This window comes from Rhodnius prolixus, unplaced genomic scaffold (assembly GCF_049639745.1).
Source record: "Rhodnius prolixus isolate KJV_2025 unplaced genomic scaffold, Rpr scaffold_11, whole genome shotgun sequence".
NCBI lineage: Eukaryota > Metazoa > Arthropoda > Insecta > Hemiptera > Reduviidae > Rhodnius > Rhodnius prolixus.
The window spans coordinates 13,933,467-13,947,166 of record NW_027411625.1 but is presented as its reverse complement, the minus strand read 5'-3'; the positions used below and the strand labels follow the sequence as shown (position 1 = coordinate 13,947,166).

Genomic DNA, 13,700 nt, shown 5'->3' with positions numbered 1-13,700 from the left:
GATTTTCATGTAAATCAAAGCACGACTTGAAGTTTGTAAAATATCTATCTTCCCGGTGAAAATTGTTTCATCTTGAGCTATATGACGCGATCAATAATGTATTAATTTCGGACATGGGAGTATACAAGACGTGTAAACTCCGATTTGTCTAAAAAATATCGTTCTTCGGTTAATCGTAAAAATAAGTTTCGAAGAGAAAGTCACAAAGGTTTTTACCTCATGTAAAACTGGATAAGTAGATAGATAGTTTTGAATTTCTAGTTCCTCTTTTACCAATCTTACAATGTCTCTAGACCAGGCACAACTTAATAACTAAATTTTTCCCCCTAAGGCCCACTTTTTGCTTAGAGAAAATAATGAGCAGGTGAAAACGGATAGTTTGGAGCATTTTTCCTGCAGACAGTATGGGTATGAGATGGGCATAAAATTGGCTTCAAACTGGGTTAAAGTCGTAGAAAATGAAGTAATAAAATGAAGAAGTGCAGCAAGCTGTTTTATACAGCGACTTTAGGCTTTCGCTGCACAATATGCACGTTTAGGCTACCACGAACTCCGAGATACCTACTTACCGGTGATAATATTAGCAGCATCATCTGCAGCGGCCACGAGGAAACTCTGCACTTCTTGTTATCAGCTGCCTGGTCTAGGATGTCGAACAAGGAGTCCGCACACTTTGCCAACTCATCGTTCGATTTTTGCTGAAGTAAAAATTCATTAATGTGAACATTTGAGATTTTAATATTTTTGAGCATATAGATGAGTTTTGTATAGAATAAGTTAACAAAACTACACTAGAGTAAATTAAAGAAAAAACCTACTAATAAGTATTGTAGTTTAAAAGGAGTGCAAGGGAAAATAATGGAGCTTCCATTATATCAGAGAGCACCTACCGATAAAGGATATAAAAGCTTAAAAAGGAAGCATCCAACAACCATGAGACTAACAATCTGGCGACAAGAGCCGATGTCTTTTGATACAGCAACACAAAATCCCGAGCCATTGGATAGTAAAGATTTTAAGAAATAACACAGATTACCAAAACTGGCAGTTTGAGGAAGATTTGAAAAACTGGTTGAGAAGCGTTCTGGTGTCAATTCAAAGAAAAGTGGTACCCTATTAAAGGTGGTGGTTAGGGAATAAATGAGTTTTTAAACAAGTATCCGAGTACATCTCTACTAAAACCAATATACCTCCAATAAAGCTTTAAAGAAAATACGTTTTTATAAAACTACATAATTTGGTTAAGACGTTAAAATTGAAATAAAAGAGATGAAATTTTATTTTAATAATCCAAATACCTGAGGCTCCACAAAACCATGCTGGTCAACTTTAGTTGGACGCTATAAGGGTAAATAGATTGTCTGCGTTCCCAAATTGGGTGAAATAAAGTGAAAGAAGAAACAAAGATATATGGCCAGAAGTCATTGCACCACAAAAATAATATTGTCCTTCTCTATCACTTCCATTTAGCAATGTATCGCCGAAGTATCACATTTACCATTTCTATTAATTTCATGCCTTATCGGAGGTGAACCTAACAGGGTATAAAATGGCGCAACATTAACAAGCAGAGCAAATATCACTAATACTTTTCTTAAAATTGTGAATTTTGAGCTTCTCTCATTATAAAAAAGAGAAGTATTGAGATGTTGTCAAATGGATTTAAGCCTGAAATCTGAGGTCCCTATGGTCCGGAAAATATCTTTAAAGTTACAATTCACACCCATAAAATTAATACATAGGAGATGGATCTATATAATGTAATAACGGACAATTTAGAGGCAAAGCTATAAGTCTTCTTATAATAGCTAGGTCACTTACTCGATTTCAACGTTTACTCTCACTAATGTGAGAAAAAACAACAAGGTACCTGCACATCGGCGAACTCTTCGGGGTAGGTGTCCATCCAATTCCAGATGGCTCGCTCTAACGATACCATAAGCACTTGGTGTACTGACTTCTTCAGCGATTTAAACTTGGATATAGTTTCTTGAACAAGAAGAGACATTAAATTAATATTATTCTTCCTTAGTCAAACCAATTAAGCTTGTTGTTTGGAATACAGGCAAGGTCCTATTTTAAATCATTTCCTACAACTAATCCATTATTATAAGCAATAAAGATCTAAATAATATATATAGACTAATGATCTTCCTTTGGTTGACCTCTGTACGTACGTTCCGGCATCTTTGAGCATGACATTGATCTTTCCGACATTGAAAGTACTTCAAGCAAAAAGAGAAATGTGCGTATTCTTTTATAAGAGGAAGTTCAGAACAATTTGGAAAACAGCAACATAGAGTCCATGGGTTGTTCTTCACTGACCAGGTGTCAGTGTGTATCAGAGTCAAGTCAGAGTGAAGAGTCTACCCACTTTAACCAAGAAGATTCTGGTGGACTACTCAAGTCCATGTCTATGGCTAGGCGGTCCTAAATAATTTACATATTCTTTAGCCTAATAATTTCATCTTTTTAACATTTCTATTTTTCCCTCCCTCTCTTTCTTTTCAACTATGACTTTATTCATTTATTCTGTTTTGTCAATTTATACGCATTTTTCATAATTTTTATTATATATTCTTAAAAAAACTGGGAAAACATGGGGGCTACAACAACAAAAAGCTTGAACATCAAACTTTCCTCACAGTAGACACAAAAGCAACTGACATTGAACTACAAACGAAAACAAATCTTCAGCGGCCACGGACATGTTAAATCATACCTGCACATATTCAAAATATTATATACATATACTTCAAATACTGTCAATACTTCATTCAATGAATACAAACCATTTAACAATTTTGTAAGCTTGATTACATCCACGTTGATGTATTGAATTAACTCAATATCCGTATAGTCTGGGTTCTCCTCATTGCAGGAACTCAATTCTTGCAACCTACAATTGGGTTAATTGGAAATATAATCAATTTGCTATAATTAAATTCTCAAAAAATAATTTGAAAATTTGAAAGCCACTTGGCTTCAGTACAGACAGGTAGGATAAGAATTTGGTGAATACTCCCGCACGACTTGCTCTTGCTACATTAAAAGTTCTAACTCTTTAACTGTCTTTATTTTTGAATTTTTAAAACATTATTAGTTTTTAATAACATTATAAAACTTGTGAAACCATTCATTAAACAGAAATGACACTTCAGAAAGAAAACTTCCCATAACCTATGTATACTTAGATACCAAAGCTATACAATTACATATATGTATGTAAGCTTATAAGAAGTTAAAAGAAAATAGTAGGAACTATTTTGAAGAAAATCTAAAAAAAAATAATCAACTCTGTACAGTCGTACTTAATGTCGAAAAATTTTCTTTTATCTTTCAATTCAAGCAACACAATTATCCTCTTGATAATATACACTAAAATGGATAAAGGTATCTCACACACTGAAATGGCATTTTAAGAGAGAAGAGTATCCAACTTTCGAGATCAGCAGCTAACACTTTTCCCAACATCACAAATTTGTGTTTACTTTACATAACTCGACGTTAATTTGCAGTATTGTTTTTTTATTTTTCGATATTTTTCCAGGGTTTGGATTTTCAGTAATTATTTTCTTTATTTAGATTTTATTAACATTTATTATTTTGGCATAGAACTATAATTTTACTTTTTTTATTTTATTTGTACATACATACCTTCACATAAAAGCAGCGAGGGAACTATTAGTTGGTAGGAGAAAATGGTGGAGCAGGAGCGGGAAATAGGGTCTGTGGCATGTTTTCCAGTTTTACTTATTAACTCTAAGATTATGGGAAATATATGTTTACCTTCTATAATTAAAAATATCATTATTATTTTACTTTATTTTTTCTTTCTGGCGCATCAACTAGTGTTATTAGCGTCCAATAATCTTATTATTTCCTTTCCTTGATCCGCTTTACAAATTTATTTTTTAAACCTATGTTTATGCTCAATATAAGAGACCAAAATCGCGTTACCTTAACCTATCTATAATAATGAGGAGTTACAAAAGTATAAAAGAAGGCAGAGTTATGCCACACGAGTGTGAATTGCACCTTAAGTACAGTGCGGATGGTGTGCAACGCTAGAGGGACAAATGCGGAACCAACAGATTTGGATTATATACTGAGAGGAAAAACAATCAAGGTTCAACATTGTTTGCCAGACCTTTAAATTGCTCAAATATCGTTCCAGCTCCTTCATGAGTTTATTGAAAAACCTTCAAATTTCATGGCATCACATTTAGGTAGGTTTAAAATTATATATGTGATAAAACCATGCCATATAATTTTTCACAATCTAGGTAAGGCTTTAATCTTGTAATTTCTCAAGGGGTAATGGCCAAGTGCAAAACTTACTTACCTAGCTGAAATCCTATTAAAAACTGCATTGAAGAAATTCAAACTCAAAGCAAATAAGACTTTAGTCGCTAAATTTTTTAAATGCATAGCATTTGGATTGTCACTAGGATCTGAAACGAAAAATTAACATGATCTGGAAACTATTTGCACCACTTTTCTTACAGCAATTTATATAACTTGACCAATTATATGATGTCTTGCTGGCACATAAAGTCATGCTCTCACCTATGAACTGACACAGTTCCCTTAATAACAGTTTCACATTCATAGCTTCATCGTAGCGAGCAGTGTCTTTAGGTAAGTAGGAGAGACACTGCTCCAGAGTATCCAACACGATGAGCAAAGACTCATAACAATTCCGTTCGATTTCAATGCCATGTGGTCTAGGCACGTTGATCACAGACAAATACTAAAATTAAAAACAGTAGTTATTAAATTAATTCGGGCCCCAAATTATTAGTGAGAAGATTTTTTTAATAAACAAACTGACTGTCTCATTGACACGTTGTAAGATTTTTGTAAGTCCTGAGATGACTAGAGAGAATCTGTATCTGCTAATTTCAATTAGACAGGATTGGTTTTGTTCTTCGTTTACTCGAGAATGTGTGGTCTGCGGGCCAGCTTTGCATGGTAACTGTAAAGTAGAACAAATGCACACAATTACCGGAAAGTAGATGCACAGATATCCGTTTTTCTAGACACGATTTACAACTCTAACGGTCTAAAGTAAGATGCACAAATTTCATTACTTACATTCATGAATTATAGATGGTACTTTAAGAAATCATAGTTACTTCAGGGAATTTTGCTTGGTCTCAAATTAAAGAGAGATTTCATAACTAACGGCTTATTGGGCTTATTGTTAAGGCCCATACTGAAGCTTGCTTGAAGATTGGATCATCAACACGTTTCTACGACACGATCCAAAGAAATTAGGTGAACTAGTCGTTGGATGAAGTACCCTAATGTTGTGTGTAATACTCACAAAATTGGATCCAAGTACCGCATATAGCTGGGAAATCTAAACAAAGGAAGACGAACCCACTGAAACTGCAATGGACGTTTCTTCTAAAACGACATCGCTTTAAACATTCACGTGATTCTTGGAAGAACAATTGTAGGATCAAAGGAGCAAGAGAAGATTTTTTTTTTTTAAACAAAAGTACCAAACAAGAGGAGTTAATATCAAAAAGAAACTCTTCTATCCTCCAAATAAAAGTCTTACCTCTTACTGGCAAACCTTTCTTTGCGTTCTTTACTATGTGAACGATTTGCTACGCTTTCTAAACATAACTGGTATTCAGAAATTAGGTTAGCAGCGGGTTTAAGATGTGGTCACAATACAATTCAATGCAAGCATCCACGGAGCTGTAAGGTATGTAGGAAGCGATACCATACCATCCTTAGAAGAGATGAAAAAGCACATAAGGAAATGACCACAACAAAGGATCTCTAGTCTTCAGAAGCGCAGAAAATTGAATTTAAATAAACTCAAACTGTGACTACATATTCTTATAAAGAAGAATAAAGTTATATTTGTCACAGCAATTATCAGTATTGAAGATAAGGAGCTCCACACTAATGCCGTGCCATTCTTGGTAGTGGCAGTCAATCAGATTTCATTAAGAGTTCGCTAGCACCCTCACTGGCACTCAAAACACATCAAGACATCTAAATCAATATGTAGAATAGATATGGGGACGGCGTTTGCCACCTTTTTGGTTTCTTTCATAATAAGTTGCACGGACACAGTTACAAGCAAGCAATAGGTTTCTTAGTGCTAGAGAAAATTACGAACGATTTACTCTCATTTTCACACAACTAAAACTTAAGTAGCCCAATGAACCTCTCTTTAACCAGCTAAAAGCTGTAACTTACCTGTTCTTCGAATCTGGTGATCAAAGCTGAAACCCATTCAACAGGTTTCTGAGTTGCCATTTTTGAGAGATATTTTAAAAATATCTCTTACTTAATTTACTTATATAAAACCATTCCAGAAACATGAGACCAATGTTCTCGAACACTTCCCATTTTATCGAAATTACTAACAACAACCACAATAAACTATCGGCAACAACATTACAACCTCCTGGGTATTGACATTGACTGAGCTAATGGTTTAGCTTCTTTTTAAACAGTCCTGCGAGAAAAGTGAATGAACAAATTTAGTTTAAATTTCCCCTACGTAGCTTATGTTTTAGCCTATTATTTTGTTTAAAACAATTGTTTACAGAAATAATTAATTTTATCATAACTAGGAACGATTTCAGGTTAAGAGTAATCAGAATGTTTTACATCAAAATTTTTAAATTATCAGTGAGGGGCCTATAGACTACTTAAAAAAATTCCACTTTGGTAAAGTTCGGCCAAGTAAGGAAAGAAGTTTGTTAGATAATCTTCAATTATTCAAAAATAAATTACTTTCGAACAGAAATCAAATAAATTTTTCATTTATTGCTTTAGCAGTAAGCCGCGAACGTAATATGGATAACTGAAGGTAGTTTAATTTTCAAAACATAGATCAATTATCCAGTCACCAAAAATAAACATTTGAGTCAAAATCTGTGAGTATTCCCGCTAATTTTTCCACATAAATGTAATGCCAACACTCCGGAACTTTTGGTTATAACCAGCAAAGCTTAAAAGAAGAAAATAATGTTCTTTGTAGGCACAGGGCACAAAACAGTAAGTTTGTAAGACTTAAAACTTCCAGGAATTTAATGAACTCTAGTTAATAGGTGAGCTAATTCTTACTTTAGAAGTATAGATATATGTATAAATAATTGAAAACGATAGTTGGACATTTTGCCCCACCTGAAAAAACTGGTTTACTTTATAAACTATAAATCAACGCATTCTTATTAATTATTACGTTATTTATTTAGAACTTTACTGGCGAAAGTACATTTCTATACAAATGCAGTCTACCTCAGTTTTGGTAGATTTATAAAATTTTCATCGAAGAGAAATTGATTGAAACTGACCAAGAATGGTTGGCAACATGGTTCATATGAACTTTCAGGCCCCAAAGAGCTTTAGACTCTTTTCTAATGGGCCAGTTAAATATGCTGAACTTGCATCGTATTTATTGGTATTAAAAGAATTGCTGGAAACCACGTCTCGAGACAGTATGATTAGCTCGAAATAGCCTTTACAGAACAGAATCCTGTTTTAAATGATACACTTACCTCATTGGATTAATACTTACATATGTATATTAATACTTACATATAGATGGCCTCAACATCGTTAGCTAATTGATTCTGCAATCCCAGTTCTTTTCGGTCCATAGTTTAATCAATTCAAACTTTCTACTTACCAAACTTTAAATAACCTGAGCAGCCATCCATTTTCAGTTCAAAAGCAATTAGTTCACTGATAAACTCTTCAAATGTGAAGCTACACTCTTCTTAAACTGAACTATTTCTCTTTCACAATATATATCACCATACAGTTATTCATTAATGTCTGCGGTTGGGTTCTAAAAATCAAACTCTTCACATTTTTACTACTTTTTTCTGTACATAGTACACATTGTATTGACTAATAACTTACAAACAATTTAACACAATTAACTTATTGAGATAAAATTAATCAATTTAAAATTCATTATTAATTAACAAACATATTGATTAATTTATAAGTGAATTTTCCAGCCTCTTTGAGAAAATATTGGAAAACTGCTTTGTCCCATTTCTTATCTACAATTTACATCCTAAAATTCACTTTTTATTTTGCTAGTAATTTTTTGTTTGTGTTGAACTGTACTAATGAACAATGATTTCTTTAGGAGCGTTAATTCAATTTGGATTAGGGAATTTCTGCCTTTTTAGGAACTAATGTAACCACTTTCGTAACTTACAAAACAGATATATACTTTAATGTTTACAAAAATCTTATTAATCTTTCAACTGTTCATCTTATAACTTTTTTCTTGTATTTATTTCAACCCTTCGAAAACCACAAGTATTGCAACCATACAGATTTTTGATTTTCAGGTTTTCACAGGACATGCCCGCAATGATAGCGCATTAATGTTAAATGCACAAATTCACAAGTTAACCTATTACTTCCACAAATACTCTTTTTAATTAAACATATAACTTTCAAACACAAAAATTTCTTGAAATATAATTCACAACTAAAGTTAAATTACTAAATTTTATTTACACTTTGGCAATTTAAGACGTAATTTAAAACATGTAACAAAACGGAAGTAAAACGAAGGAAAAGAAGCTGCTATTGACATTTTCTGATCGGAACTTGCTAACATGTTACTAAAAACCTAAACTCGGAAAGTCGATAATATTACAGATAAATAATGTAATGACGTTTTTGATAAGAGATCAAGAATTACATTATACGGCACTTGATACGTGCAGTTAAACAAGAAGCTGAATTTTGAAGTAAAATGCTCAAGTATCCCTCTTTATTTGTGCAGAGAACTGAGATTTGACTTACTGGCTACCCATTTACATAGATAGCGCTCGATAAGTAGATGATATCGATTAACGAATGTACATCGATATGTGAGGTACACGACAAGGAGGAGGTTACATTCAGTGGACGTAGTTGTGAGGCATTGTAAATGAAATATCTGTAAAGCAGTGTGCTTGATGCTTATTTATTCTTGCTGCTGTTTTAATTTACTCTCCGTGTAAGAAATGCTTAAGAACTTGTGCGATGTGATTAATTGTGTACAGTTGATTTATTGTGTATGAAATAACTCGAAATATATGATGAATAAACATACCTGTTTCAGTTTATTTATTTATTTTTTCCTCTATGTTTGTGTTGATGAATAATAACCGATCAAAGTTAACAATAATTCAGAAATGAGATCAATTCAAGATTACTTAATGGACTATCATTACTAGTAAACATTGAAATATGTAAAAAGTATTGAATTACTAAGCTGAATTTTAATTAGCTACTGGAATTGTGTGAGTAATTCCTCTTTTATAACTAAATGCTTGGTTTTAGTAACTAAAGCATGGCCACATTCGGCCAAATAAAGTGGGCTGATGAGGTGATTAAATTGTTCCCTTTTGAAATTATAAAAGTTTTTCGCATACTAGCTTTTGGCAGATAAGGAGACTGCAAAAAGTTAAAGAGGCTTCGCGAATGGGAAGTCTGGAAAAAGGGCTGAGTTGTGGTAAGATTCGAGAAGTGCAGAGGTTTGCTGATGTATCTGTAGGAATGTCGGCGGACGATACGGCAAGTATTATTGCCACGAATTTGTGTGTTTTGACCACGGTACAAAGAATTATGTGTCGCCTGATGAGGAGGTTTCAGGGGAGAAAGAAGTTAATACTAGTGTAGAAGGTTTAGAAGATAGTCAGCCGAGCTAGATTTTAAGAATTAATGTTCCGTTGAGGCAAAAAAAAAAAAAAGAAAGGTTTATAGAAGCTCTTATAAATAAAGGTGAGGATTTAATCATGCCTGGTTTTTACAGACATATTAGAGATTTCTCTAGTAAACAATAAGGCATGAAGGCTAGGCGTGGTCAAGGAGTTGAGACCGTTTGGCGAAAATACGAAAATCGTACTTGGTTGCCTGACTTCTTGAAACTGGAAGCTTCACGAGGCAGATCGGTAAGGCCGGCTGGATATTGATTAACGGGATGTCTCTAATAGAATAAATTTGAACAATTCAGAAGGATAAATTTAGGCATAAAAAGTGTTGTCAGATGGAAGATGTGAGGTCTTAATACTAGAAGTTCCAGTCTAGATCATGAGGGCCCAACAAAATGACCGAATCCGAATCAATGAATTAACGCTTCCTAAATAGTGTAATATTTATTGCCTATTACTTTTATACAAATATATTAATTTTCTCCCTTTTACTTCCTATTAATATATCCTTACAAAGTTGTTATCAACACAAAAATTTTCTTATTACAATAATTTATTACAAATAGAATTCATGTTGGCACTACTGCTTTCTTAATTTTTGTCTTTTTCTTCCAACTTAGAAACAAATTAACATAATAAAACACCATTAAAATTTCTTTAAATTCACAATATAACAATTAGTATTTACAATTTACGGTTTATTTTTACTGTCTGTGGGTGATTGGGTGGCGTTATTTTTTGCTACAGTGATGAGCGCCCTCCAATCATGATCGACAGTATATCTCCTAATCATGTTCTGAGAAAAAATAATAAGAATATCGGACACTCCTTTTTGATTAGTGGTTTATCTCTATTGTTTCTTCATTTTTGAACCACAGTGATTCCAGAAGCTATTTGTTTTTTAAGAGCCTCACTGTGTAGAAGTTCCTGATTGATGGTTGCGGGCTAACTTGAACTCACGAGGCTTTCCCGGAATTCTAACCATACTGAGAAAGTCCAATCAAAAAAAGGCATAACCTTGCCTCACTAGGTTGGAAGGACTATGTGAGATTCAGCCCTTAGATGACTTTTTTGGAGTATTTTAAAGTAAAGCAGTTTAGGGAAAGAAAGATTATTGCCAATTTCAGTCATGATTTTTTAATAATTCGTGTATATATATAATTTATAAATAACTATAATTTAAAATGATGATTCAAATTGTCCGTAATCTTTTTCCCTTTGGATCGATGAATCAGTCGCCAAAAAAGTTGAACAGTACTCTGCAATATAAAGCAGTTTAGTGACATAAAGAGTTGAGGCTGAAAGTCACAGCCCTAGTAACTCCACTCCCAAGTAACTGCACTACTCCGGAATAAACTCTACTTTTCCAAATAAAGATTGTAGCTATAATTGTGCCATGAGTTGTTTCTAACACGGAATTTTCAGAAAAGAGTTGTTTACCAAGGTTAAATAATGGCATTTAAGGGCCTCAAAGTTAAGGTTTATGTGGATGTGTTCAGTCCCCTCAAATGAGTTCACTTATTATGAGGGTAAGTAGACTATGAAAAACGACGGAACCTAGGCATCGACAAAACGTTCAGGGAACATTGAGCAAATATGAGGCCTAGATGGTGAAATTCACTATGGCAAAAACAGGCTAAGGAATTCTATAGGTGGACTCACCTCACAATAAGGCAGAATGCTTAACGGGAACGAGGAACTTTAAGGTTCTACTGACCGGGCAATGTAGGCCTGAGAGAGTAAAGCCTGTTTGGTTTAGCCGAGAGTAGACAGAAGATCTGTCCAAGGAACTTTCAAGACAATTAGTTCCTGCCGGAAGACTGCCACAGACAAGCGAGGTCTCAAAAATGACCTGACCTCAACATATTTGCTATTTCAAAATTAAAAACACTTGGAAATTCCTAAGGCCAGGCTCACCTGATTGTATTTTAACTGCCATCCTGACCTAAGTAATTTATTTTTCCGCTCCGGTTCAAACTCATGGCCTGAGTATCCTCATCGCACACTCCATATGACAGCATCTTTAAAAAACTGACAACTTCGACGTTTTGCAGCCAAAGAAAATAGAATTAATTTGACTTAACCTGCGTTAATTTTTAAGATTGTTGACTTTTTGAACAAAATCATACATGGCCCCAAATCAATTTTTTATTTTTATCAAAAAATAATTACTAGAAAGTTGGGCTTGTGGGGAGTACTTAAGAATAGGGGGCTGGGGAGTAGATTCCTTTAAGGAATTTCTCGGTCAACGCTGCAGGAGATTAATCCTTCTCGAAGTCTCAAGTTTTTGAGGGGAATTGTTTCTCTCTCGCTCTCCAGTGGAGAAGTTCTCTCTTTCATTTTCACAACACAAGTATTAATAGCTTTGAGATGGCTGCTAATGTGCTACGATGAAGTCAGACACAACTCTCCGGTCCGGGTATTGACGTCGAGAACAGGTGCTGCGAATTCAGTACGTTGTGCTTGCTGTCGTCCGTTGTCGTGGGCGCTGTAGGACTGCTTGCTAACGAGCTGGCGTTCTCGCAAGGCGACATCTGCACAAAATCGAAACCGTATACTAAGTAAATATTAAAAGAGAAGCTTAACATAACAATCAAGATTTAGATAATCAATCTATAGCAGTGCAAGCTAAAACTTCCGACTTTAAAAATTAATTATTTCAATTTATTAATTGGTTACTTGAGGCAAAATTTGATTGTACAGGGGTTTTATTTGATTGATAAATAATTCTAACGATTTCCAAAGGATTCATTATTAATGATTAATTTTTTAAGAGTTTTTAGTAACAGTGACGTTAATTCGACTGGTACATGAGTTATATTCATTAAGAGTAAGGTTTATTTGTGTGACCGGTATAACTAACTGACAAGTTATTTCATTTGATTAAATTAGATTTAAACTTGATTGAAGATAGGTTTAATCGCCTTAAAGAAGGAAAATGATTTGATTCGCTCTGCTAGCTTGCTTGTTTAGCAACTGGCGGGGAATCACAAGTCATCATCTCTGTACTGTAAAACTACCAAATTAGTTGTACGGGTTACTTACGAAAGTGGCTGTTACTCCAGGACCACTATAAGAGACTGCTGGTACATCGGTCTCGTATGGGTCTCCTGTAACTGAATTCAATGCGGGTAATTTAATATAACGGCATAAAATAATACTACTGGATTTCATTTACTTCTAAGGCCTTTACACACCTCTGTTGAGTATATCTGGTTGTTTCGGTTTCGCTTCTGGTTTCAGTTGATAAGCCACAACGTAACGTTGGTCATGTCCATGCGTGACCTCGATTTGTTTGGCCGGCGCCAAACTAGTACGACTTAAGCGAGACGTTCGACGCCTAACAAGGCAGATGGTCAACGTCAGCAGAGTTACGGCAAATCCTAGTAGAGCTACGCCGAGCAATACTGCCATCGAACTTCCAGCAAAGCTTCCACTCCTACTTACCCATTCTGTAATCAACCAAAGAATTAAAATTCTGAAGATATTGGTGTGTCGAGTTCGAGTCTTAAGGTGTGAATTTCCAAGAAAATCGCTCATGAATATTTTCTACGTTAGGTGAGTGACTTCTTGTTTGTTTAATATTAGAAGAACTATGAACAAACTCAAAAAGTAGGTTCATTAACAACTACTTGAAATAATCATTAATTTAAACAGATCTAAAAATGCAATTGTGTATGTATTGTAAATACTTATTACTAGGAGTAGTATATTTTAAAATGTTAATTTTATAATAGCTGAATCTTAATTTATTGAAAAGTTTGAAGTAAACTATTTTGTGACAGTCTTTAACAGCCGAGTAAATGGATCTGGATAGTAGTGCTTGGATAGTGCTGGCTGATGTTACTTTCGGTTGAGAACAGGTAACTGTCGACAAAAAAAACAAATTTTGATCTACAGCTGGCCCTGTGTGGCGTACCCGTCTACACTCGTAATTAGTAATTGTAGAGAAATTGTACTTTTGTAGTGTTTCATGTGTTTATGTTAGCATTTATAAATGTT

The 13,700-nt window shown here is 34.2% G+C and overlaps 2 protein-coding genes across 11 annotated transcripts in view; both read right to left on the bottom strand.

Annotated features, from left to right (window-relative positions):
* The window catches only part of Nf1 (neurofibromin 1), a 52,190-nt gene extending 45,732 nt beyond the window's left edge, over window positions 1-6,458 (bottom strand). For all 4 annotated transcript variants that reach the window (XM_074138293.1, XM_074138295.1, XM_074138294.1 and 1 more), the window contains exons 1-7: window positions 6,223-6,458; window positions 4,835-4,978; window positions 4,570-4,753; window positions 4,346-4,454; window positions 2,793-2,899; window positions 1,871-1,989; window positions 570-698 (exon numbers count right to left, since the gene is read on the bottom strand). In XM_074138293.1, the coding sequence (XP_073994394.1) occupies window positions 570-698; window positions 1,871-1,989; window positions 2,793-2,899; window positions 4,346-4,454; window positions 4,570-4,753; window positions 4,835-4,978; window positions 6,223-6,282 (852 nt within the window). In that variant the 5' untranslated portion in view covers window positions 6,283-6,458. The remainder of the gene's footprint in view (window positions 1-569; window positions 699-1,870; window positions 1,990-2,792; window positions 2,900-4,345; window positions 4,455-4,569; window positions 4,754-4,834; window positions 4,979-6,222) is intronic.
* Window positions 6,459-8,238: 1,780 nt separating this feature from the next.
* Window positions 8,239-13,700, bottom strand: part of LOC141459131 (nephrin-like) — a 360,600-nt gene continuing 355,138 nt past the window's right edge. For all 7 annotated transcript variants that reach the window (XM_074137772.1, XM_074137774.1, XM_074137773.1 and 4 more), the window contains 3 exons: window positions 12,896-13,150; window positions 12,744-12,814; window positions 8,239-12,232 (listed from right to left, as the gene is read on the bottom strand). In XM_074137772.1, the coding sequence (XP_073993873.1) occupies window positions 12,095-12,232; window positions 12,744-12,814; window positions 12,896-13,150 (464 nt within the window). In that variant the 3' untranslated portion in view covers window positions 8,239-12,094. The remainder of the gene's footprint in view (window positions 12,233-12,743; window positions 12,815-12,895; window positions 13,151-13,700) is intronic.